Source organism: Pantherophis guttatus, chromosome 3 (genome assembly GCF_059756535.1).
Source record: "Pantherophis guttatus breed Tessera chromosome 3, ASM5975653v1, whole genome shotgun sequence".
In the NCBI taxonomy this organism is placed as follows: Eukaryota; Metazoa; Chordata; class Lepidosauria; order Squamata; family Colubridae; genus Pantherophis; species Pantherophis guttatus.
This window is the reverse complement of record NC_142065.1, coordinates 178416324-178443280: the sequence shown is the minus strand read 5'-3', so window position 1 is coordinate 178443280 and position 26957 is coordinate 178416324. Positions and strand designations below refer to the sequence as shown.

General features: G+C 38.8%; 2 protein-coding genes across 4 annotated transcripts; both read right to left on the bottom strand.

Annotated features, from left to right (window-relative positions):
- Window positions 1-7479: 7479 nt before the first annotated feature.
- ADHFE1 (alcohol dehydrogenase iron containing 1) lies at window positions 7480-25535 on the bottom strand. 3 transcript variants are annotated; one of them, XR_015733390.1, is made up of 15 exons: window positions 25402-25535; window positions 22610-22681; window positions 21073-21110; window positions 16838-16881; window positions 16656-16709; window positions 16005-16159; window positions 15640-15836; window positions 14596-14673; window positions 14271-14376; window positions 13016-13168; window positions 11572-11670; window positions 11089-11167; window positions 10534-10630; window positions 9135-9311; window positions 7480-7888 (listed from the first exon to the last, which is right to left on the bottom strand). XR_015733390.1 is itself a non-coding variant. In XM_034429883.3 (15 exons), exons 2-15 carry the CDS (start codon window positions 22666-22668, stop codon window positions 7805-7807), a joined length of 1401 nt encoding a protein of 466 aa, XP_034285774.2. In that variant the 5' UTR covers window positions 22669-22681; window positions 25402-25535; the 3' UTR covers window positions 7480-7804. The 3 variants fall into 3 exon arrangements, 2 of the variants coding, with proteins under 2 accessions (XP_034285774.2, XP_034285775.2); XM_034429883.3 differs by having other exon boundaries at window positions 9135-9292; XM_034429884.3 differs by lacking the exons at window positions 21073-21110; window positions 22610-22681; window positions 25402-25535 and adding an exon at window positions 17412-19567 and having other exon boundaries at window positions 9135-9292.
- Window positions 25149-26917, bottom strand: RRS1 (regulator of ribosome synthesis 1). The gene has a single exon (XM_034429881.3). The coding sequence runs from the start codon at window positions 26915-26917 to the stop codon at window positions 25835-25837; it is 1083 nt and encodes a 360-aa protein (XP_034285772.2). The 3' UTR covers window positions 25149-25834.
- Window positions 26918-26957: the final 40 nt, after the last annotated feature.

Genomic DNA, 26957 nt, shown 5'->3' with positions numbered 1-26957 from the left:
GCCTTACTACTTTGGTGAGAACAGAAGATGGGAAACTAAGTTGACAGACAAGGATACTTGGGGATGAAATCAAGGGACAGTGTTGGAGAAAGACCTGAAAGATAAAGAGAAATTAGAATTAGAATTACAGTATTACTAAGAGTGGGAGTAGAGTTAGCAGATGGGAATATATAATGAAGAACCTATATGTGATTGGACAGAGTATGATACCTAAAAATGAAAGCCAGAACAGAAGCTTTAAATTTCAGCAAACTTTTTGAATTCATAGAAGAAGTGTGGGTAGGGAGGTAGGAGAGGTTCCGAGATACTATGTATAAGCAATATAATTCAGCAAATTTGAAGCATAAATATCTAGAAGTGAAAGTTTTGTAGTAGCTGTGGTAATGTATTTTTTATTATTTCCCCACAAAAATGTCTCCCCACCCCATGGAGATCCTTGGTTCTTTTCTATCACTGGTTTTACTAATAAATCTGCTGCTAATTTGTTCTTGTCACTGATTTAAGCACTTTAAATGTTTGTAGAAGTAGGATGGTTATACAATTCCTGTAAATTAAGGAAAGGTGGCTGTTCCTTTCTTTAATGTGTACAGAAAAGTAAATTGCCTTTTCTACATGATACCATTGCTTTTCCTCTGAGGAGCTCAATGTGGGATTCAAGGTGCAATGGAAAATAATTGGTATGGATTGTCCTTAAGTGGAGATCGGAATCTAGGTTTTGCTAAGCTTAATCTAACATTCTAATTACAACTGTACCACACTGGCTTTTAACTATATTTTGTATGCAGGGACACATTTGGCATTTGCAATATGATGATGTAGAAAACAGACTGATTCCAATATAATTTTTCTGGGTGCAGCTATTATTTTTTAAATAATATATATAGTAAGATGCACTACTTTTTATCTTAATGAATTTTGAAAATGTTTGTCGCAAGCTATATGGGTCGAAGACAGACTATTTCATTGAATCTTTAAGCCCTTATATATATTGTTAACCATGTCACAGAACCATTATGCAGAAGTTAACACAGATTAACACAAAATTTCCCGTCCCCCAGTGTCTCATCTATGTCTGATTCATAACAGAAAAATCTGTCTAGAATTGAGTAGGCTTTACTTATAAATAACACTCAACAGACATTTCTAAGTGAATGCAGTGCATTCAGTTGTAGGAGAGTAGAGTTCCCCGAAGCTTGCCACAACAGAATAGATTGACTCAACGTCTGGGAGGAGTCCTCTTTGGCAAATGGCCAAGCATCATTTGTTCTAGACACCAGATGGCGTGTCATTATAACTGCAACAAGCGGGTCATCTGGCACGGTCTCTGGGATTATTGCTACTGCATAATTGTTGGCCTCGAAAAAAAAAAACCTTTTGTATTTTTAGGAGGGAAAATCCCTTATGCAGTGATTGAGTTTCACCAGATGCCTACCACCTCCCTTTTAAAAAATTATCTGGTAGAGCCATGAAAAGCTGCTGAGTATATGCATTGTACAAAATTGATTCAAGAAAAGAATTGGAAAGATCTTGATAGCTTTGCTGCTTTTCAAATAATTCTTTTTAGAAAACATTTAAGCTTATAAGTGCTCATACTAATCAAGAAAGATTTTTGCATACTAGGAAGGGTTTTATATCAGCCTTCCTCAATCTGACACTCTTAATTGCTTTGGACTGCAATTTCCAGAGTTCTAAACCTATGTGTTAAAGAAAACAGTATAGGTGGTTTTTGACTTAGGACTACACTTGAGCCCAAAATTTTGTTGCTGAGTGAGAAAGTTGTTAAGTGAGTTTTGGTCCATTTTACAATCTTTCTTGTTACAATTGCAGTTGCAGTTGCAATCACTGCAGTTGTTAAGCTGGTAATATGGTTGTTAAGTATATGCACATGCGTGTGTGGCCCCATGCACACGTCCCAACCCTCGCACATGTGTGGCAGAGACTCAAAGACTAGCTGGCCGGTGAGAGGTGTGTGCACATGCGCGGCAGAGATGAACTGGGGCGACGGCTCATGTACCCACAGAGAGGGCGCTGCATGCCACCTCTGGCAGGCGTGCCATAGGTTTTCCATCACGGGCACAGGGTATAGCCTAAATATTCAAGGATGTGGTCATGAAAGCTAAAGCTCAGAATGATCTGCAGCTTGCAACGAATGCCCAAAATAACAAAAGGTGTTATTTGGATATGTGCAGAACAAGAGGAAAGCCAAAGAATTGGTAAGTGTAATTGTTGGTGAAGATGATGAGATGGCAATGAACAATAGGCTGAACTATTTACAGTAAGTCCTATTTTACATTTGTCTTTGCCAAAGGAAAAAGATATGGTCCAACTTGCTGAAGTCACACTGCAGTGAGGATGGAATGCAGAAGAGAAATGCAGGTCAAAATTAATTGGTGAGAGAATACCTTGCTGTTTTGAAAGAAAGGGACTGGAAACTGGGTAAAAATTTCTAGAACTGTTAGGTCTAGTGATGGTTTATTGAGGAGAGGGACACCACCACTTTACTCAATGCAGACGGAACCACCTCCCAAACATGAATTCATTTCATGGAAGTATCCACATGTCATATCTTGGCAGGCCTTATATAGACAGGAGGGACATGGATCTACAGGACAGAGAGGCAATTAACAGTCCCAAGTAGCCATTCATTTTCTCAGGAGTTACAGAGTGAAATATTTCCCAGGTAAGAGGATAAGATCAAGCCTTACTCAACTAGATTTGCCACATTCAAATGGATTTAAGTGACTTTAGTTGTTAGAAGCCTGGAATATTACAGTGGCCCTGAAGATAATCTTGTGAGCTCTTTCCCCACAGCAATTAATGGGTCACCTCAGAAAGGGTCAGCAAATGCAAGAAGTGGAAAAATAGATATGTCCAATCTTCCAATAACATTTACAGATCTAATGAACAATATCTGCTGAGCTGAACAATTTATGAGCATTGAGATACAAACATTCTACTCAGTTAATGGTAGGAAATATTTATACCAAAGAAGAAGAGTTTAGGATGACATAGCTCCCTAACTAGAGAATCAAAAACATTAAATTGAACAAATCTAAATACATAGCACATGTCTGTGCACCCTCATAAATATAATGTTGAACTATTTATAGACTATTCAGACCTTACATTGAAAGATCACTGCAAAACAGTTCAGTGCAAAGAATAGTTTTCAAGTCATCTCTTGTCATAACAAGAATGAAAGAAGATACCACCTGGGTTGTGCTTTTAAAGGAAGAACTTGTGACAAGCAACCCTGGACTCCAAGGTTGCTTGTCACAAGTTATTTCTCTTTGCTACGAAGCATTCAAATTTGCAGTACTCTGAGTTTTACTAAGGGTATCCAAGAGCTTTCTCCAATTTTTATTTAAATGAAGTAGATTTCACTTTTTTAAAAAAGAGGCACATAATTAATGCAAGTATAATAATAGTCCAGCTATTCCATTAAATAGTCTTGGTACAATATTTTTCTGTACAACAGAAGGATTGTGGACAGGCTGCAGAACAATAGGGGCAAAAACACAAAGAGACTATTTTGAAGATAGAGACTTGGAAATAAGAGGCATGTATCTCTACCTTAATGTCAGCATGTTAGAGAGTCTCCACCTGCCAGAGCTTGAATCACTGCCTCATTTTGACTAAAATTGACGTTTTCACCTTAATTGCATCCAAGCCCAGCAGGTGGCTGCCCCAAAAATATCTCCAAAGCCATTCAAAAGCAAATCAATCTGGCACCAAATCTCCCAAGCAACAGAAAAGTTCCTCCTGTTAACAGAAGATTTCAAGTTCCAATTTTTTTGGTTCCTGTAGTTCTATATTCCATCGTTTATACTGATCCAAATAGTTCCACAGCTCTTCAGAAAAGTTTTACAGAAAAATAGAGGGAAAGGAAAGAAGGAACTGTGAAAATCATTTGTCTTACTTCCTTCTTTCAGCACAAATAGAACAACATGAATTCTATATTTAATCCAAGCTTGAGATCACAGCATTCTATTTATTACAAGCTCCCATAGCACTTTCCATGTCCAATAGTAATAAGTTCACCTACACCTTCAAGAGATATGTGAAGGAATGCCTGAAGCACCCCCTAATTAAGCAGTAAAACCAGAAGCCTCTTGCACAGAAATAAAACTTACGAGAAATTTCAAGCCGATCATGGCACAGCATTAATTGTCAGCTTTCTTTACAGGTAATAGCTTAGTTCAGGGCTGTCAAATTCCCAGCCCGTGGGCTGGATGCATCAAGTGTTGGCCATGGCCACTCCCATTTAGCAAAGGGGGGAAAAATCCCAATATATCATATGACACCACTGTGACGACATGAGTTTGACACTCCTGGCCTAGTCCAATGTTTCTCAACCTTGGCAACTTTAAGATGTGTGGACTTCAACTTCCAATTCCACAGAACCCACCCACAACATTGGCTACCTGGCTGGTACTCGGATTTGGAAGAATCCATATTGAACACTTCTAAATTTTCATCACTGAAACTAAATCTGGTGCAATTTCATCCACCTTTGGTTGCCTTCATGAAATAGTTCTGAATTTCTAGTTAATAATGACTGATTGACTGCAAAGAGTTTAAGTCCTTCCACCTGCCATCAGTTAGAACTGAAGAAGCTTCTTGGATGAAAAGTGAAATGTCTTCAAGAAAAAAACAAGAAAGTCAGTTTGAAAAAAGCACCTTTTGGGACAACCATGACCTGGATGGCTGAGAACCTCCATACACATTCTGATCAATAGGGTTTGGTAATCTCATCTGGTTCTATGATGAGTACCAAAACGTTTTGATCAGAATGTCCAAGTCCACAAAACAGAGTAATGCTATGATTTCATAGTCTTGTAACATTTTCTATTTTCTATTCCGATCTATCTGGGTATGAATTCTACTAGACTTTGGCTCTACTATTCATTAAAACCACAGTGCCATTCTAGTAATATTTTATTTGCTAACCCTGATTGTTGTTATATAATTTACAGCTGCCCACAGGCATAGTAAGTAGAAGCTAAAGGAATGCTGGGCTGTATTTGTGTAATTATTTGTATTTTAGAGACATTTTCAGTGAAAAATGAAATCAGAAATATTAAGTTATTAACAAATAAAAAGGCATATAATTAATACATGTTGAGACCAAAAAGCATATTATTATTTGAACATGTTAGATTTTCCAAACTACTGAGCTAATGGCTCTATATTTCTTAACTGATTAGTACCAAATTCAATATTTTCAAATATAAACATTTTGCTTAAAGCACTCAAATCAAGAGAGAGAGAAGCTTTAGGGAGCTTTTCTTCTGATATTCTATGATTTGGAGTTTTAGGTCAGAAATTCTGACATCATAGAATTATAATTTAAGTGCTCTAGAAATGGGAGATCAACATTCTGTGAATTAGCCTAAATTGAAAACTAGAACTCTTGCTTTTAATACCTGAATCATTGTGGCTTAAAACAAAAGAAGAAAATAGAGTATTTGCACTACTTGACTTTCCTTTGAGCAACCTGAAACTCTCCTATGGCATCAAATCCTATGACAACAAATTGGAATGAAAAGAAAGTTATTGTTCTAGAGCCTTTTGGAATATTTAAAATAGTAGTCAATACAATCAACAGAAAGTTCAATTAGCTTTTGATTTATGATGCCACATGTTCTTTTTTTCATGAATGATGTCATTAACATCAGACTCAGCTGGCTTGTTCATCTGTCTCTATCCAGTTTTTGTTGAACACAAACTCTCTAAACAGATGGGGAATTTCGTGGCCACAAATGGAATTGTTAATCCTTCATTGTTCTTGTGTCAAACAATCAAAAGAAATTTATTACCAAAAACTAAAAAAGACCACTTTCTGGTCATCAATTAGCAGAGGAGGGGAGATGATAGTTATTTTGCTGAAAAGTAAATCAAAATAATAAAGATCTGCTTTGAAGCATATACAAAAATGGAAAGCTATAGTGCATCTCATCTGTTTTCCCCAATTGCCATTTTCAAATATTCAGTAAAGAAAATGCTTCATGTAACACATCCACATACCCTAAAACAAAAGTTAGTTTTTGTACTGTAATTAAGCTATTATATTCCAAAGGGTTTTCTACTGGCAAATCCTAGATTTTATCATGATAAATGTTTGGTTAAATAAATGTTCTAATTCCCTGCAAATTTAAGAGAAACACGAGAAATACTGTTTAAGAATAAAAGCTTTTCCCATAAGAATGACATCACTTTTTCCTCTTTTTTTGGTACACTATTTTTTTACTTTGTTGTCTTTGTTAGGATTGACTGTATGCTTTTGTTTCATTTTGTTTTTGTTTTGTATTTTACTTTTTATGATAAAACAATAACATTACAGAAAAAAAATGACATCTGTTGATCACAAAGATGTTCAATTTTTGTTTATGTTCCTGATGACTTTTCAAAGTCTGATATGCTGAACATTTTGTGAAGTGCTCCTTCCCCTGCTCTAGCCTAATAAGAGATGAAATCCAATATCTGGAGAGCCATAGATTCGCATCTGTATTCTATCTGCTAAGAGGAACATTTTAATTATGTCTTCTTTATAAAAACTATATCTGCAGTATGTGTCAACAAATACTCTTATCAAGGAGCTGGAATTGGTGACTGCAGCTTTGGGAACACTACCTTGTTCATGCAACTTGCACCCATTATCAATTATACAAAGATTACAGTCGGTTAATTTTAGTTTGATAGTATGCAATATAATACATGAAAAGACTCTCTATACCTTGTTACAGATTATAGACAGGATGTATATGTGTATATCTGTAGTAACACATCTCCATAAGTGAAGAATACAATATATATGCCATGTCTCATCAAGCAATATAACAGGCATGTTTTTCTCCTAAAGAGCTTTGATTATTGCAATTTTGCAAGGTGGGTCAGCCTATTCAGTTAAAAAATCCATAATTCCTAAATGTCCACTTCTGAAATCTTGTCAAGAAAACTGCAAGGACTTAGCCAGGTAGTCTAGTAAAGGAACAAAAGAGGGATAAGGAAATCGGGAGTGAGAGAGAAAAAAATTGACATATTACCACACATCTTATAGTATTTTATTATCCTGGATAGAAACTGCATTGGATCTCGGTTGAAAAAATTGGATTGGATCTGGGTTGATCCAGACAAAATCCAGACAATCACTAGAGGACATCAAGGAATTAAGAGTTTCTTCAATCATCAATCTCTAATGCATGGAGATCAGATGTAGTAGCCTTAGTGGAGATAAATGCTGTCCACGATTTCTTCTGCCATCCTCTTTTACAAGCAATAAATATCAGAGGACCTTCAGACTCACATTTAAAATACTACCGTAAAACAGTCCTAGTACAAAATCAATAGGGTGCAATATTACAGAGCCAAGAGTTCAAGGCAATTATAAAAACTACAAAGCATTCTTGTTTAAATGGGAATTATGAAGAGAAACTGCTATATGCAACAACCAATAATAATAAAAAACACAACAGGATGTTTTGAACTTATAAAAGTTTTATTCTTATATCCCTGCTTGATCCAGTTGGTGTGGAGCTAGTGAAATGGCAAACCAGAAAATTCTTTAATGTATTGTTCTCATATGATAAAACTATCAATAATTAATTCCAGTGATCACCACTAGTGAATGAAATCTGAATATCTCCCAATTATAATCATGTGTAAAAATAAACATGAATGCTACAGCTCTTAATAGGAAATAACATTTACATATAATCCCCATATAATATTTTGAATTGATTCATCCCCTGAAATGATAAAACACTGCTTAAAGTTAAAAAAAGAAAAGAAAATCAGAAACAAATTAATATAATTTCATAGATGCTTCAAACAGGGCTGACAGCTCCTCTTCGGTTTGAGGACGAGGGGATAATTTAGTCACTCTTTCCTATAAGAAGAAAAAGACAGTACATTCTATAAAGTTCTAGGCAAAACCAATAGTTAGATAGAATACAAATCACAGATAAGATTTGGCACAATGAAAACTTTACTAGGCAACCTGCCTTGTGCTAATATACATTCAGTAATTTTATGGTACACAATGTTAGTATTTCAGTACTAAGGGTGCAATCTTATTTCTTTTGGAATAAAGACCTTTTTAATTAAGTTTTGAGTAAATAGAGAAGCCAGGACTCTGTGCTTTCAGCAGGCTTATTATGACGTCATGGCAGATGATGCAAAAGATGGAGAAAAAGAGATAATTGGAGAGGAGACGACGATTTGGGGCATGTTTCATTAAATTTCTCATAATGCTTGTTGCTGTTACTAAGTATATAAATATATATATATATGTATATATAATGCTTTTTTTGATTATTAGATTCTGATGCATGTCCATAGTTCAGCAGCTTTATTACTGTTCTTTTTTAGCCATGTGCTGAACAAACAGCCACCTACATTGGATCTAAAGGGCTATGTAACAAATCTGAATGTTCAGTAGATGTAACAAATCTGAATGTTCAGTAGAAATACAGACTGTGTTGTGAACTTTCTGAGACTCTGGAAAGTTTGAAAAGTAAGTTGTGACAAAATATATGTGACGTAGAAAATATCTCAGATGTCCTAAGGAAAATTTTGCCTCATATTAGCAAAATTTAATGATGATCTGAGTGTTGGAACAGGAGAAAATGCAAAAATAACAACAAAAAATCTCACACTGCAGCTAATCAGTTTAGGGAATTTGAGGCCCTTCAGAGGTTGGTGACTTCTAACACTCAACATCCCAGGATACACTGCTAGTGATCAACAGTGATGGTCTATAGATTTCCCATTTGTGACCCGGAAAGAATAATAATAGCTTCATGCCTTTTTTTTTCATAACTTCATTTAACTCATGCATACATATACACAGCTGTTTGTTATCAAATGTTGCAATGGAACAGCCATTTTCTGAGAATAAGTATGATTATCATTAAATGTTCCTGAATAAGTAAATGTTTACTTTTTTCTTTTTACTCTCTTTTTGAGACAGAACTTCTATGCAAGAAAAAAAAAAAGAGAAGCCCTATAACAACTTGTTCTTTATACGCTGCTGCTAGTAGAAACAAAAAATATTCTCAGACCCAGCATGGAAATCTGACCAATTAAGACCTGGTGGTTATTTTCAGAGAAACAAATCTTGCAATCTGTCCTACCTGAGGCAGGGTGCCTTTGACTAAAGCGGGAATGTCAGCTTTTGAATAACCAAGGGCAGATAAGCCATCATCAACATTGAGATCAAATAAAAATTTTCGGAGAGTGTCTGCCAAAATAAACCCAGCATCCTTCATCTTGGCATTACTGATGTTAGCTCCTAAAAAGAAACATCAAGTCTGTAAAGAAATAGTGTTGTAACTTATCATAACATTGAATATCTCATTGATGTATATCTTTACACATTAAAGCAGTTATTTCGCTAAGAACAACATCAACATAAAGTTCATGAAATCACTTCTCAATTAAAGTGGTTTAAAGAATATAGTCTGAGCTAAAATGGGGAACAAAATGAGAGATGAACTTAGCTGCTGTGAAAAATAGTTTGTTTGCTGTTTTTGCATTTAGTAAGACCCATTATTTGGAAGCTGCCCAACCCAAGTTAAAACTTCCCAGATACTGAGAATTTTCATTCTAAATCAGGTATGCTAGCTGGAGATAATGGCAGCCAGACAGGTGAGCAGGGACAGCTGCCAAAGTCTTGTTTAGAAGAGGGACCACATTCAGCATTCCATTGTGGTTTTGTTCTGTCACTTTAGAGAATTTAATTCTAAAGTAATTGAATTCAACTCAATTCTAATTTAATTGAAATCTAACTCCTGTCAACATTCTCAAATTAATGTTTTCCCCCTTGCTTATTGGACCTATCTTCTTTCATGTCTTATTTTTCTTTCCCAAGGCAAGCTAAGGCAAGCTCAGTGCTGATATAAAGCCAGCTGGAAACCTGTGTTTCCTGTACTTTACTCACACTAAACTTTCTGATATGCACATGAAAAGAGTAGCATATAATCAAATTATTAAGTTCAAGACTATCAGGAGATGTGTGGCCAACACAAATTTGAATTTTAAAAGTGAATTAGTCATACCCAAGGAGGTTGACCTGCTAACATTGCAACGTAACATGCAACATAGATTTATATGGGCAGCATATTTTAAAAGCTTGGGAAACACTAAGGAGCACAATCAAAGTGGGCTACTCTCTTCCTGTCTTACTTGTGTGCTTCTGGAATATACCGGTACCTGGTTTTCTAGGCTGGATGAAATGAACCATTGATCTGACCCAGCCATTCCATTCATACATTCTTAAGGCATTGCAATCAAAAGGAGTGGAATGTTTTTACATAACATCAAAGTTGACCAGGCTAACTTCTGTTACCAGACTCAATATCAATGATCTTCTTTATATCAGTTCCAGTAACCTCCACAGGTTAAATGAGAACAGCTTTTTCTTTTCCTAGACAGTTTCCAAAGTCAAATCGCCAGGAAGGGCAAACATTGTCTCCATCTTCTCTGGCAAATTTTTTTTAAAAAAATGTATGACTTTTATCAACAGACTCATACCCATTATTTGGGCAGCCTCCAAGTGGCGCTCTGGACACATTGGTGCTGTGAAGGTAAACACTGCTGGAGAGGTGAGGATGACCGAAAGGCCATGTGGCTGAAGCAAAACAAAACAAAGCACAGCACATTTTATTTAGACATATTACCAGAGGTGAAATGCTACTGGTTTGCTCTGCTTTGGGCGAACCGGTAGTGATAAAAACTACCGGTTCGGGCGAACTGGTAGTTTAAAAAAGCTACCGGTTCCTTAGAACTGGTAATTCCGACGATCAGCTGTAGTGTGGGGTTTAGCTTCGCTAGAAAACAGGATTTCCTGCTTTCTAGCAAAGCTAAATCGCGCGCCACAGCTGAACCCCCCCCCTCGCTGTTGTACTTACCTTCCCAAGCCTCCTTTTGACGCATACTGTGCATGCCAGCGGTATCAACCGGTAGCAAACCGGTTCGGATTTCACCACTGCATATTACCAATAATCATCAACAGAATTCACTGAAAAATCATAGTAACAAACTTATATCATTATGGACAAAGAACTAATGGGTATAATAAATTGTTACCACTAAAGAATGATCCACATTATAATCCTTTGCTTTATAATTCTTCACCAAACCGGAAATTGGATAAGACATGCCATGGCTGGAAAGAACAAAGAACTTCAATTAGTACCAAAATTATGGAATAAAGAAATCATGTAAACAATTTGAATAGATACAAGTTAATAATAATGTAATTGTCCAGAAAAAGGTTACAGAAAAAATATTTGTGAGTGCCTCACCTCCCAATTCTCTCAGCCAAACTGTGTTTTCATTTCAGTTGTACAAAGGAACTGTTACTAATGGTGATATACTGTATTTTTCAGAGTATAAGACACATTTTTTTCCCTCCTAAAAGAGGCTGAAAATTTAGGTGTGTTTTATACTCCGAAAAATACGGTAATCAAAACCCAACTGAATTTCCCTACATTGTTTATTTTGAAGCCTTTTGATTTTTACCAAGCATTTGTTTTGTTAGTGCAAATAAAAATGACTTACTTAACTTACCAAAGATGTACACCAGCATTTCCAAACCCAATGCCAGCAAAAGCACTTGCCAGATGCATGTTAAATCTTGCTTCTTGATCTTCTGGATTCTTTATGGCTCTGCCCATAATAACAATATTTTATTCAAGAAAGCAGATATGTTCATATGTAGAAGATAAGTTCTTGTAGCATGTTAGGTGTTAACAAGTTATTACTCTTCATTTTTTCATAGAGAATAAACCCTTTGTTTGTATTTTAGCAGAAAGCGTATTATTTTTCATGCAGAAAATCCCAGCTCAATCTGATGGCTTCCAGCTGCATCATGCTACAATTCTATTACTAGCTTTGCTATGTAGGAACGAGGATAAGTGACTGTTGTAGGACTGTTAGGTACCATAGTTTATGATGGGAAATGCTCTGCAAATAGAATGGACAGCAGCAGACTATCCAGACAACTTGTTTAATCTACAGAAATATCTTCCTGGTTTCTCATTTTATCAGAAAATGGATAAAAGAAAGATCCTATCTCTTTTATATATATTATATATCTACAAATATTGATAGAATTTTTTGAGGAATCCTTGAGGACTGGAAAGGAAGATCATTTACATTCCTTGTTCCCTGAAGAAAGGATATGACAACTACTAATATCAATATTCAAAATGTACATGTTTGGAAAGAAACTCAAACTATCTTGATCAAGAGTGTGATGCATTGCATTTGTTCCGAGTTAGCATCATAAAGGTTTTGTGTTCTTGCTTTAGAATAACAGGGTTGGAAGGGACTTTGGAGGTCTTTTAATCCAACCCCTTGCTTAGGCAGGAAACCCCACACCACTTCAGACAAACGGTTATCTAATTTCTTCTTAAAAACTTCCAGTGTTGGAGCATTCACGACTTCTGGAGGCAGGTTGTTCCACTGATTAATTGTTCTAACTGTCAGGAAATTTCTCTTAGTTCTCTTAGTTGCTTCTCTCCTTGATTAGTTTCCACCCATTGCTTCTTGTTCTACCCTCAGGTGCTTTGGAGAATAGTTTGACTCCCTCTTCTTTGTGGCAACCCCTGAGATATCGGAACACTGCTATCATGTCACCCCTAGTCCTTCTTTCCATAACAGGAGGACTGTGAGTATCCAAACTTTGTGATGTGTCAGATTTCCTTAGTTGGACTTTGTAATTGCCAGTCTTTCAGTAATGGGATGCCCTGCACAATTCCTCAAAAATTTGGCTGGGAACAATGGGATTTGTAATCTAACATATCCAGGTAGCACTATTTTATGGCAAACTGTTTTATTTGTTCTTATAAATTTATTTCAGGAATTAGCCTGATTAACCCAAATCCTAACCCAATAGGACTTAAAAACCCATACAACACAGATTGTATATTTTAAAGTTTAAGTATTAATTTGGATACTGAAAGGGAAAAAAAATTAATACAAGGATAAAAGGTCATTTGAAGACCTGTACCTCTTTAAGTATTTAGAAACAATCCATAATGCATGGACAGCCCAGACATCACTGATGGGGTTACTTCCTTGATAAGCTGGCCGATTCACTGGGTTTGAAGGACAAGGGCTGCGCTGGTTGTAGGGAAGAGCAGTGTAGGATTCAAGAGCATGGCTGGCAGGTTGAATGGGGAAGTGGGAGAAATATGGTATATAAGAATTTGACTTTATGATTATTTCCTATAAGGATTTACAAATCAATATTATTTAGAAAGCAGAAGGTCAATTACTGTTCCTTACCTTTTCAAAATGGTAAAATGTTAAAATACCTTCGTACCTAGACTTAGTGCAACTTTTTCCCAAATATATTGAGCTACCAATAAATTAATACAGGGTTTGGTTATGAGAGGATGAATGTTCTCCTAATGCTTCTTTTATTCCTCCTCAGGACCAAAAATATTCCCTTATAATTAATTAAGGTCAATTTAAACAAAAGAAATTGAAGTACCGTTATGTTTCAATAAAAGATAACTAGGGCTTGTCCTGATGAGGTCAAATGGATTACTTATTCCACCTTTTTGTCCTCAGAGAGACTTTTGGCTGAATGCATAGAAAAGCAGGGAACTACAGTTGGAATTGTAGCTAATGAGGCAAAAACTAGACCTCATTCCCAATTTATTTGTTTGTATGTAAGGCAAAAGCAATAGACTTCAGGATTCCACAACCTGTTGGGTGTACTAACTATACCCAAGGGACAGCCAATCTATTTCACTGAAACTCTATGTCGAGCCCCCCCGCCATGTCTGGCGCTCAACACACGAACCGCAACTAAGGAGGACTCGGGCGGACGGATGGTCCGGACCTCAGGAGGTAACTGGTTCCAAAGAGCTGGGGCAGCCACAGAGAAGGCCCTCCCCTGCGGGCCCACCAGCCAGCAATGTTTAGCTGCCGGCTAGGATACGGAGCTTGGCAAGGATACACGGGTGTTCATAGGGGCAGTGATACGGATGGTGATGGTAGCACTGGGTCATAAGCATAAGCAGAAGGTGTGGGAGGTGATCGGAGGAGGATAACGCAAGCCGAGACTCTGCTTTGCTTCTCTTTTGAAATGCTTCCTATGCTTTTCCCCTACCTGTGGGCGGAACTGCCTCTTATCAGACCATTGCCCAGGCTATATATCTTCCTCATGTCTCCCAACATCATTCCCACATGCAGAATCATCCCAAATTGTGAAGTTATCTAATGTATACCAAAAAAGTTGTATAAAATGTACTTACCAAAGCACATCAAAACCACTATTAGCTGCCACCCGCTCTGGCATATGGAGAGTATGTAATGGGTCAATAATACCCAAAGAAGGCTTAATGGATCTAGATGCAATTCCTAAATATAGAAAAATATGTATGTATACCTAGAAATGAGAACTTTCTAAATAGATTTTGCAATAATGATTAAAAATGATTTACACTATGCAAAGTATTAGACCCTTTCAAATAATTAAGAATGTTATTGAGATTTAAATAAAATTTCAGAAAAGAAGTTTTTTTTAAAAAGCCAAGAGTTATTATAAAATAAAAATAAATGCATATGTACAATCCTTACCAGTTTTTACTTTTAGTTCTTTGTAATCAAAAATAGCAACTCCAGTGGTTTCACTTCCAGTTCCAGCTGTTGTAGGAACTTTTGAAAAGAGCAAATTAAATTCAATAGTACATTTAGCTACACATCATTACACACACAATAACGTTCATCAGAGGTGGGGAATGTGCTGCCCTCAGCTACTGATGGCTTATTATATTACAACTTTACTTCAAAAGCTGTAGCAACTTCATCTGGAATTCAGTAGCACATATATGAATTTATTACTCATCATGAGTTATTTACTCATCAGTAAACCAACCAATTTATTGTGAACTGTCAAATAGCCTGTACAAGGTTGTCAGCTGCTATATTATAACCCAGTATCTGCCTTAGGAACAATAAAATGTCATGATGTAGAATCATTCTGGGAAAAATGTTGAAAACTAGGAAAAAATAATTGTAAAACAAGAGTGAGAAGAAAAACTTGAGCAGACTCTATTATAATGAAAAGTATCTGTTATCGTTAGAAAAGTTCTCTAGTTATGCGAGTATTTCCATGGTGTGATTTCCCCAAATAGCTCAGAGATCTAGTCAGCTCCAATCCAGTGGTGAAATCCAATTTTTTTTTACTACTGGTTCTGTGGGCATGGCTTGGTGGGCATAGTGTGGCTTGGTGAGCATGGCTTGGTGGACATGGCAGGGGAAGGATACTGCAAAATCTCCATTTCCACCCCACTCCAGGGGAAGGATACTGCAAAATCCCCATTCCCTCCCCACTCCTAGGGGAAGGATATTGCAAAATCTCCATTCCCACCCCACTCTGGGGCCAGCCAGAGATGGTATTTGCCGGTTCTCTGAACTACTCAAAATTTCCGCTACTGGTTCTCTGAACTGCTCAAAATTTCTGCTACTGGTTCTCCAGAACCTGCCAGAACCTGCTGGATTTCACTCCTGATCCAATCAAATTAGTTTACAAAACCAATTCAAGAAAGAGAACTTAAACCTATCACACAAGCTCTATTGTTTTACAATCACCCCCCACCCCAGTCCATAGATTTTCCTTACCTGCTATCAGAGGTTTGAGCTGGATTGTAATAGGCTTGCCTTTTCCAATAGGAGCATTGACATAATCTAAGAAATCTGATTTTGGACTTGATGCATAGAGATCAGCAGCTTTACAAGTATCTATGACTGAACCCCCGCCTACGGCAACATAGGAGTCAAACTCCCCCTTTTTGGCAAACTCAATGGCATCTAGGAAACTTGAAATGAAAAAAAAATCATTTCAATTGATTTTATACTTATCCAATTCACAATTTATAAAATATTGTAATGTGTCTAAGAATCACAGTAATATCTAGAGTGCACAACTTCTCCATCTCTGCCTAATTATTCCTGTAGGTTACACAAACGTAGGGAAGGATAAATACCTTTGGTCTGTGGGCTCCACTCTCACATCATCATAGATTTGGAAGTTTATGCCATTGATTGTCAGAGAATCTAACACTGCTGTCATGGGAGGAAGCTGACAAAGATTCTTATCTGTCATCACACAAACTTTTTTAGCACTCCAATTCTTCAAGTCCTATAGTAAATGAAAATGTAGTTAAAACAAAGAAAGTGAAAGGGGGAAAAGACCAATCTGAAAATGGTGTTCCATCATAAAACGCCAGATATTCAACTTGGTAGTTGGCTGCCCATTCTAGGGTTCCCAAATTATCCCTCACTAACTTGTATCTTTATGTGGATTTCTGAAATGGAAAGAACAATTAACAGATTAACACAGTCTCAAAAGATATCTATTGTATCATCTTTTCCAATTGGATCCAGTTGGAGGAGTATAATAATTAATTCCTTGACTGCAACATTGCAAAAATCAAAAGAAGTCTTTCCAAATCAGGGTCTCTCCATATGTATTCGATTTCAAATCTTGCAATCCTTAGCTGACCTAGCCAAGAACAATGGCAGACGCAGGATATTTTATAATAATTCTGTTTCATATGATATAGATATAATGCATGTAACATTTCACAGAAGAATTAAGTAACCACTTTTTTGAAATATTAGAAACTAGTCTATACCATTCCCACTTCTTTAGTAACTCCCTCTCCATATCGGATATTGGAAACAGCCATCTGGAAAAGTAAAAAAACAACAACATTTCAGTAAAAATAGTTTATGAAAGTATGCACACAAGTCACTTTTTAATATAACTAATGGAAGTGTGCCTTTCAACAAGTAGCAATTTGTTTACTGTCTTTACCTCAAAGGCATAGTCTGTTTTCCCCAAAGCAATGTCTTTAGTACCTGGAATGAAAACAATGAAGTTAGCTTGCTGTTTAGTTTATGGAAAACCACAGAAATTCTACAGGAATGGTTATTGCATTTGGGGTTCTGTAACGTTTTAAGAATTTCACCATAGAGATGAAGGCAAATCTATAAAATGCCATCCTTGTCATGGAAACTGAAGAGACATATAACAGCTATCATAAAGGCATTTCCAATCACAAAGCAAGCATTTATCAGAAAGAAAATTGGCATCATGACTCTCTACTACCTTTTTAACATTTTCTGATACTCTAATACTCTTGGGGTTCAACTTTTTTAGGTACTATTTTTAATTTCAAGAACACCTCTAGGCCTAAGGCTGGCACTTTGCAGTCTGACATCTTCCTGTTTAATTTCATCTAAATTTAGAAGAATCTTTAGAAAGATCAGGGAACAGATTCGTTTTTCTCTCCCCTTCCCTTCCATATTTGCACTTCCGTTCCAAATATGGCATTATTTCTGGACTCAGCAACATTAGAGTAGGCCTATTGAAAAAAAATAGTACTCACCTTTATAATAACCAGGTTATTGCTTTGCTATCTAGCTAAGTCTAGAGCCAATCCAGCCATATTTTTTTCCAGAGTGCAGCACATATATCCATCCATCCATCCATCCACCCATTCCTTCCTATACAAAAAATGAGACATTGGTTCCCTTGCTCAGTCAAACCACTTCTGTCTGGAAGCAGCATTCAATATTTAGTTTCTGAATTTATGGCCAAGCAATTAAGCCATGACAATAAGTTTACTAATAAGCCTTGGGATGCAGTGATGCACCCAACAATTAATATAGAAACATTTCTGTTTTCTCGGTCTGCGCTTAAACCTGCTGTCTTTGGGTTGCTTGTTATGCTCTCTCTCATCGGTTCTGCTCACGGTCGACTTCCTCTAATGTCTGAATCTGCAATAATTTCTGTGATTAATTTGACATCCCAACAACATGTCAAAACCACTTCTACTATTTTCTTTGGATGGTACAATAGAAATCCTGCTGTTTTATTATCTGGCAGAGCTAAGCTTTTGTTAAAGACTTTATTGGTCTTGCAAAATTATATGTATTGTTCTCTTTGGAACATGTATATTTTTGAAACATACAATGGTTCTGAAGAGGACTTGCAATAAAGCCACTCTTTTACCATTTCATTTATCACTGTGGTTTAATGTTTATTTTTTTGAAATTTATATAGAATTCTTTTTCATTAAATTATGCAAAATGGCAAGAAAAGTAAAAGCAAAATAACATACCCTTCACTCTCTCAGCCCAACCCACCTCACAGGATTGTTGTGTGGAAAATAGGAGGAGGAAGGTGTATGTGGTATGTTCACCACCTTGAGTTATTTATAAATAATAATAATGACAGGATAAAAAAAATTAAAATAAAATAAAATAACCAGCAAGTTTTGCTTTGTAAATGACCAGGTTCAATTACTCCTATTGCTTGAACTGTTTTAACTGTAACCTACTTTCAGGTTTTATTTTTAAGTGGAAGCTGTATAGAAATTTTTCAAATAAACAAATTATTAAATTCAACAATACATGAATCAAACAAGAGTTATTGTAATATATATGTGTTGCTCTTCCTCCAGGCAGCTTTTTTTTTTTTACTACATGTTCTGTGGGCATGGCTTGGTGGGCGTGGTGTGGCTTGGTGGGCATGGCAGGGGAAGGATACTGAAAAATCCCCATTCCCTCTCCACTCCTGAGGGAAGGATATTACAAAATCTCCATTCCCACCTCACTCTGGGACCAGTGGTGGGTTGCTCCCGGTTCGGCCCGGTTCTACTGAATAGGTAGTAACTTTAGGAAGTAGTTCTCCGAACCGGTAGTAACGGCAGCCAGGCCACACCCCCGAACCGATTCCCCGGTCGCTGCTTGCTCGCCCACCCGAAGCTGATTGGAGCAAAGAAGCCTCTCAGCCGCCTGAGAGGTGTCGAAAAGTCCTTTAGCCGATAAGAAGAAAGCTGCGCATGCGTGAAGATGGCGGCAGCGACCAGAGGTCTTTCTGGCGCTGTGCGCCAGTGGCTGGATGTAAAAGAAGCCTCTCGGCTTCCAAGTTTAGCAGCAGGCTCAGTCCCTTCACACAGGGTCGCTTTTCTCCGCACCTGAGAAAGATCAAAAGGTGCGGAGCAGCCTTTAATGACGAAGTCGCCTAGACGAGGTAAAAGAAAACAAACCACTGAGGGAAGGAGCCCACCAAAGCTGCCAGCATTACAGCCACCACCACCCATCCCCGCAGCTTGGAGCTCCAAATGGAAGAAGTCCTCGGCTGTTGCGAAGAAGGTACAAAGCGACTCTCAAAGAGAACAAAGCGGGCATGGCGCACCCAGAGCTGCCACTTCTTCGCAACAGCCGAGGAGCGACGCCAGCAAGGAAGGCGGCTGGATTGGAGGGAGGCATAGCCCCAGCTCTCTGGGACGGGTAAACAAGTGTGGGGAGGCGAAGGGGAGCGGACTTGGCTCTCTGCGTGTTGCACCCCCCTCCCAGCCTTCGCCCGTGCCTCTGTGCCACCAGCATCTCCCGAAGCTGCCGCCGTTGGAGCCGTGATAGGGACTGGGGCAGCTCAGTAGCAGCCATGAGCCGTGCTTTCCTCTAAGCACTGGGGGCGGCAGAGGGAAACAGGTGCTTCTCTCTGTGAGACTTGGAGGAAAGCTCAGTTCATGGCTGCTAAAGCATCTCAATCAGCTACAGCCCAGATGAGCTGAGGAACTGCAGGGAGCCTTCTGTGTGTTGCATCCCCCTCCCAGCCTTCGCCTGCGCCTCCATGCTGCCAGCGTCTCCCGAAGCTGCTGCCGTTGGAGCTGCAACAGGGATGGGGGCAGCCCAGTAAGCTGGGTGCCCGAAAATGGTGCTGAGGTGCGGGGGGAAGGCTGGGAGGGGGTGCAACATACGGGAGGCTCCCCGCAGTTCCTTGGCTCATCTGGGCTGCAGCCGAGTCCGCTGCCCTGAGCTGGCAGAGTAGGTTGCTCCGGCTGCAATCACGAGGAAGGACTGTCAGAGGCGAGAAGGGGCGCTTTTCGGCCAGGAAGGGCAACGGAGGGAAAGCAGAGACGACCACCGCCACCCCATGTGTCCCGACCTGGATATGGTGCCGGAGTGTCAAAAAAAAAAAAGTTTCAAAAAGTCCCAAAAATTTTAGCCACCTTTTCAGTGGGCGTGGCTTGGGGGGGTCATGTAACTGAATGCGTGAGTGATGTCATGTTGGCCACGCCCAATCAGTCAGCGCCCCCCACACCTAGCCACCCCCACCGAACCGGGAGTAAAAAATTTTAGAACCCACCACTGTCTGGGACCAGCCAGAGGTAGTATTTGCCGGTTCTCTGCACTATTCAAAATTTCTGCTACCGGTTCTCTGAACTACTCAAACTTTTCGCTAGTGGTTCTCCAGAACCTGTCAGAACCTGATGGATTTCACCCCTGCTATCACAGTATCTCCCGGGATCAGGGGATCAGCATTTGAGAGTTTCACAGCTGACTTCTAACAAGCAAAGTCAGTGGAGACCACAAGTCATAGTGACATGACGTCTCACTTAACAACTGTTGTAAGTTCAGCACAATCACGTGATCTTTCACTTAACACCTGCATCACTTAATGAAGAAGTTGCTGGTCCCAACTATAGTCATCGAGGACTACCTGTATATTATTATTATTACATGTAACATTGTTATACATAAAACATAGTATTTTTATATATAAGTAAAAAATAACAGCATTTGAGGAAACAGAGTTAGTACATCCTACATGTATTTCATCGTATGAATATACAATCAGGAGTTACCAAGGAGGGATTGTTTCTTCTGTTTTGACTCAAAGAAACACATGTTCTAAGATTCCAACCCGCACTCCTCCAAACTCTTAGATACTTTGCAATTCATCTAAAATCTGCTACCTATTAGATAATTGACCTGGGGGAATGAAAAGCATTCTCTCCCAATCAGGCTAGGCCTTCCTATACAAGCGTTGTCCCCAGACATAAAAGTTCTGATACAGCACCAGACACAGCATGACAATATGCTAACAGTATGCTGTCCATCAATCCTTAGATTTTAACTCTTGAAAAATATATTGACCAAGTTTACTTGGTAAAATAATTACTGTTTGTAATGATCATTTAATAATTAATGGAATAATTAATGTACTGGCATAGATACACACACAAAATAACAGTTCACCTTGACTGTAAGTGTGAGAATGAACTGGACACATGCATCTATTGAAAAGAAAAAGGAAAATGATTACTGTAACGAAGTATTGAGAGGAAATATCAACTTTGTCGATAAAAACAATTGATAACTTTAAATCACAAGCATATTCTGCCACCTAGTGGCAATTACCTTTTATTGAAATGTCAATAATTGTATAACACCCCAATCTAATCTGAATTAAATTTAAACAGGCCTTAAAATGAGGCATTTTACATTCGTTTGCAATGTAAGATTTCAATCCCAGTTATTTATTACATCTATTAATGGCAGTTTATCTTTGCTATATTTTATCTTTTATTTTATAAAGTAGTCATAGGGGCAACAAACTATTAAGACTTTAAAGAAACTTTCTAAGGCTAAGAGTATGCTTCATGTTCACTTTGCCTAGCCCTTTGAACCATGTTTATCGAACAATTTCATTGGCTCCTATGGCATTTGTTTACAATTAGTGGTGCATATAATTTAAAGCTACTTATTAAATTACTGAATTCTCATGTGTTTATTATTTTGCATAGGCTCATTGCTCCTGGGTACTACCTACAGTTTTTTAAAACTGAGGCAATTTGAACATTTTATACAATAAACATTAATTTGTGGTCCATTATTTTAATAGGATTCAATAAATATGAATAAATCTCTCATGTCAACGCTTTCCACCTACTGTCTCTAATCCATTTATACCTACACATTTTTTGAAATATCATTCAATTCATGTTAAAAATGAATTGCTCTCCTCCAAAAGATATGTTTACATGGATTGTTTTATTTATATTTTTTAAAAGGGAAAACTACATAGGAAAATACATCTTTATTCCAAACAATTACTAATTGGTTTCATTTTTCTTCAGTGAAAAAAATGTTAATTTGAACATTTTAATTACTATATTTTATATTTCAATATTTCACCCCCTTCCCAAATATTGCAATTCTATCCAGAGTGCCTATGTTGCAGAGGATAGCATTCAGTACATGAGTAGTATTAAATAAATAAGTTTTGATTTGATTTGTAAATTACAACTTTTCTCTGTGTTGCTGCTCAGTTTACTATGCACCGAAGTCCATTTCTTTTTCTTTTCTTTTCTTGGTTTTTTTGTATTTACTTCAAAAATAAGATGTATAAACCAAAGTCAATTTCTGAGTTTGAGCAAATAATTTTCTGAAACAGAGACTAGCATTCTGTTTGTCTCTCTCTTAGCAGGACGCTAGATGGAAATAAGTAAATTAAGGTTATCAGCTTCCAAAGGTAAATTATCCCCGAACTTGGACCTGTGGGATTCTCAAGTCTTTTCTTACACGGAAGGACTGCTGCAGTTTTGTTTTTCCTAACGCTAAACAAACGAAGCTTCCAAGCCCGATTCCAATTTCGTGGCAAGTAAACCAAGCTGCTTTTGCCAGACGCTCCCAAACGAAGCTTCCAAGCCTGAGTCAAATTTCGTGGAAAGTGAGCCAAGCTGCTTTTGCCAGGCGCTCCCATAAGAAGCAAGAAACTAAGGCACAAACTCACGCTGCCAGCTGCAGCTGCTTCAGCAAACGAGCCACCTTCTCGCGTCCTCCTCCTGCCATGACTTCTGCAGCTCTGTTTGAGATAGCAAGGGACGACGGGAAAGCAAAGTTAGGACAAATTGAGTAAAGAGCTTTAAAGAGAAAGGAAGAAATGGCTGTTCCTATATTGGGCAATCCGCTGCAGCAGCTCTCTGACAAGGGGAATAGGTTTGGGATCAAGGTCCGGAAGAGTACAGCGATGCGTTTATCTTTTTTCAGGCTATTGGGACATTAATTTAGAGCATTAGCCCTAGTTGGTGGATATCTTACCTGACTTCTTCATCCGAGCGTTTTCTCACAGGTGCGGGGTCCGAGGCTGACTGCATTGCTGTACCAGGACACATATTGAATCACAAAGTAGCCAGCCATACATAAACTTGTCTTCATAAGCTCTGCTGGTTTCGTTTATGGTTCATTATGCTGGGTGACCACAGCAAAATTGGATTGCATAAACCGTGGTTAAGCATGGGTATGAATGCTGTTAACAAAATCTTATTTTCTTTGGAGTTATAGGCTGTTTCTTAGCTCATGCAAAAAATTATGTCTATGCATACGTAGAATGCGTTGATTCGCATGAAGATAATAGAGGCCAGAAAATTGGACTGCCAGTTTTCTAGGTCCTTATTTGGGATGTGCAGTGCTTTTAGTATCTCTACAGTAAATGCTAAGCACTCTGTATTCAAGCATACTGTGCTTAAACGGCATATACTTTTTGGGTATAAAGGTGGAATATAAATCAAATAAATGATGGACATGTAGTTTTAAAAACGCCAATTTCCTTATATATACAGAAATGAGAAAAGCTATTGGTACCTTTAACTTTGCAGGTACATTTGCTGCCTTGTGTTATATATTACCAACAGTGTGTGAAAAGCTGGCATAGTATCCCTAGGAAATCTATAGAATGCATGACTTTTTAGGGAAAGTATGAAATGTCTGTTATTTTAATATGCTAAATACCAATTGTTCTCAACCTTTTCTTCACTCCGGACCCTTTTTCAATACCTTTTGTGCCCATGGAGCATGGCCACAGATCCCCAACGCTTAACTCAAAATTTAAATCATGACATTTCTTCAGGCCTTCGCGGACCCCCTGTGATGACATTGTCCCCCCCCATGCCCTTGAGAATCACTGCTATATACTGTACTTTCTCTAGGCTAACCCTAAGCCTTTATTGAAAAGACTTCATTTTCATTTATATGAAAATGAAAAAAGAAATACAAAATGAAGTACAGGACTTTACTGAAAAAAAAAGAGAGAAAAAGACCAAAACTTGTTGCAACAAGGAAGGTTAGAATGGCATTTTAGCAGTATTTTATACTTTGCTGTTTTGCCTTTTGGCAAAAATGTGTGAAATAGTGTTTCATATTTTGATGTCCTATTTTTAGCATTCTATAGATTTCCTAGACATTCTATAAAATGCCTAATTTCACAGTGACAGCAACATATAAAAAATAGCATACACCATTCTTAATTCCGTAGAACACTTTCTCATATAACAATGTAGTGTTTGTAACCAATAAAATTAGGTCCCACCCTCCACGGAAAGTATCACATAAAGTGGCATATTTTTATGTTCACTGAGACAATCTGTGTCCTGTTTGTTTAAATACTAGTATTTAAATGTATGACCAATGTTAGATTCATGTTTAATGAGAAACATAAATCCAGATAGGTAATGTCAACAAAGTGATACAACTACCGTAGATTTAATTTTTTTTTTTTTTTTTTTAAATCCTTTTAGGCCCTGGTCACCAAAAGCGTCAAGATTAATTTGCAAAATGGGATTTTTAAAGGCCAAAGAATATTCTATTTTGAAGTATAAAGCATGAATAGTTTAAATATCTGTATTTGTTACTTTATGGTTCACTTGAATCCGCACTTACATAAGCAGCAGACGAGCATGTGCATGCGCACTCTATTTGCGTGAGGGGCGGGCATGCTTGCTGTCCGCTTGCACAAATGGAGCCACGTGTGCACGTTTGTCACTCACACGAAACCATCCTCCTACCCCCACCACCGGTATGCAAAGCCGGAAAGATGGGGAATTAGGCTAGACTACTGAATTGAATTTCTTAACACACACACACACACACACACACACACACAAAATTTGTTTTCAAATAAAACTAGCCAGGTCTAATCTAATTGTCGATTATAGCGAAACAAGCCTTCTGTGTCGTATTTGCTGTGATACACTAGGCCCTATTATACATAACTTTAGTACATCTTTTAAAAACATAATTTTTTTTATGCTGACCTTTCCCAACCATTGACTCCATCTAACATTTGTTTTTAATAGATTTTATATTCCTATAAATCACTTTGGGATTTTTAACATATAAAGCATATACATATTAATAAAGTTGGGCTTGTTGGGAATCAGAAGTTTCCATTGTGGTGATTAAATTTAAGATTTTATGACTCCCTGCTGCTAAGAGCAGCAGAAAAAAACATAGGGTTTTTATTTAATGTCTTCAATCTTGCTGTAAGAACAGTGGGCAAGTACATACATTTATTTAATTATTTATAAATAAAGTACATATATCCACACTCAACATATATATCAGCCTGATTGTGTTTATTATCAGGGAATGTCTTATTTTGGGGGAAACAGGGTAAAAGAAAATCAGTTACCATGATATAAACACAATATTCTTCTAGTGATTTGCTTTCAACCTGGCTGACAATTGAGATACTGTAATTCAGATTCATGCAAAAGAAATACAGAAAAAATTAACACTGCAGCTCACCTCCTGAGAGATGTCCATTTCAATTCTCATTTAAAAGGCTTATTAGAACTTTATTATAAACAAAGCAGGTCCTTCTATATATTTTTATATATTCTATATATTTCAAGTCCTCAAGTCTTATTCTTTGAAGTCACTCCAATCCCCAGTAAAGTCATTGTCTGAAGTGTACATCTAAGGTGATGTTTCTTCAACTTAGTTGTATAAAATCTTTTTTTATAAACCTTTCTTTATAAATCATTTTTATTTATTGCCAATGTCTTTATACACTCTTTAGTCAGGCCCCACAAAGTTCTTTGGGGGTTAAAGGCCAACGTTAAGTCACAATAGGTTAAGTTAGAATAATGTTTAACTTAGCAAGTCCACATTTTGTTGCAGCATTGTGTAAAATAAACCACTTGTCTGCTATTTAGCTGGGATAAATAGCAACCAAAGCTCATTTTCTTTTCCTTTTGCTGTTGAAGCTTCCAGATCCCCCCTGATTCCCTCTGCGACCTGCTCCTGTGCTTTTCTTGCCCCTGGCGTTTCCGGACCTCTGCTGCTGCCGTCGACCCCTCTTGCCCCGCTGGTCGCGCTTTTTGCCTTTGCCTCTGGCAGCTTCGGCCTCCTCTTCGCGGAGCTGCTTGTTGACCGCTCGGGTCAGGTCCAGGGGCGGCTTCTTGCTACTCAGGCTGCGGGCTAACTCCAGGTGCCGCTTCTTCTCTCCTTCAAGGTCTCCCAGCAGCGGCTGGAAGCGACGCTTCTTTCCGCGGGCTGTGTTGGTCTGCGCGACGGCGGGCTCCTTGGCAAGGCGAGGCTGGAAGCGGCCGCGGGAGGCGGTGGAGACGCGAGCAACGACGGAGACGCGGCCCATCTCGGCCCGGTCTTGGTGGCCCGTCGGGTGCAGGTCGGCCGCCGCCCGGCCCCGGTGAGCGCGCGCCAGGTTCCTCAGGCGGTTGAGCTCGTTGCGCGCCACCCGCTCCCGCTTCTCCTGGCGCCGCTTGGCGAACTGGTCCTCCATCGGGTCGGCCGAGTCCGGCACTTCCAAGAGCCATTCGCGGGAGGGATCCCCGCCGGCTCGTTGGTAACCCCAGCGCCGCCGCCACTCTTTGGCGGCTTCGTCCCAGACCAACGTGCCGCGCTTCTTCCGCGTCGGGCGGATGCCTTTGAGGCGCGCGAATTGCTCCCACTTGGTGGGCGGCCGAGGTTTGGGCAGCGGCTTTTCCCTGGGCAACCGCGTGGAGGGTTCGGGCAGGCGGCCCACCACGGGCCCCGCGCCCCCTTCCGCCCGCTCCGACGGCAGCGCCCACAGCTGGCCCACCAGCAACTGAGTGTTATCCCGGGCCAAAGCGCGCAGGAGGGGCTCGCGCCCCGAGGAGACTCGCGCAAGGGCGCGCGGAGCCGGGTTTTTATCCACCGCCAGTAAGTTGCCGACGTCGAACTCCAACTCCAGCTCCTTATGCACCGCCACGCTGCGGTGGGTCTCCGCCTCGCGCTCTTCGGCGCGCGCCAGCAAGTCCTCAACCAGGAGGGTAGCCATAGCCACGAGCGGCTTCGCACGTGGCGGAAAAAAAAAAGGG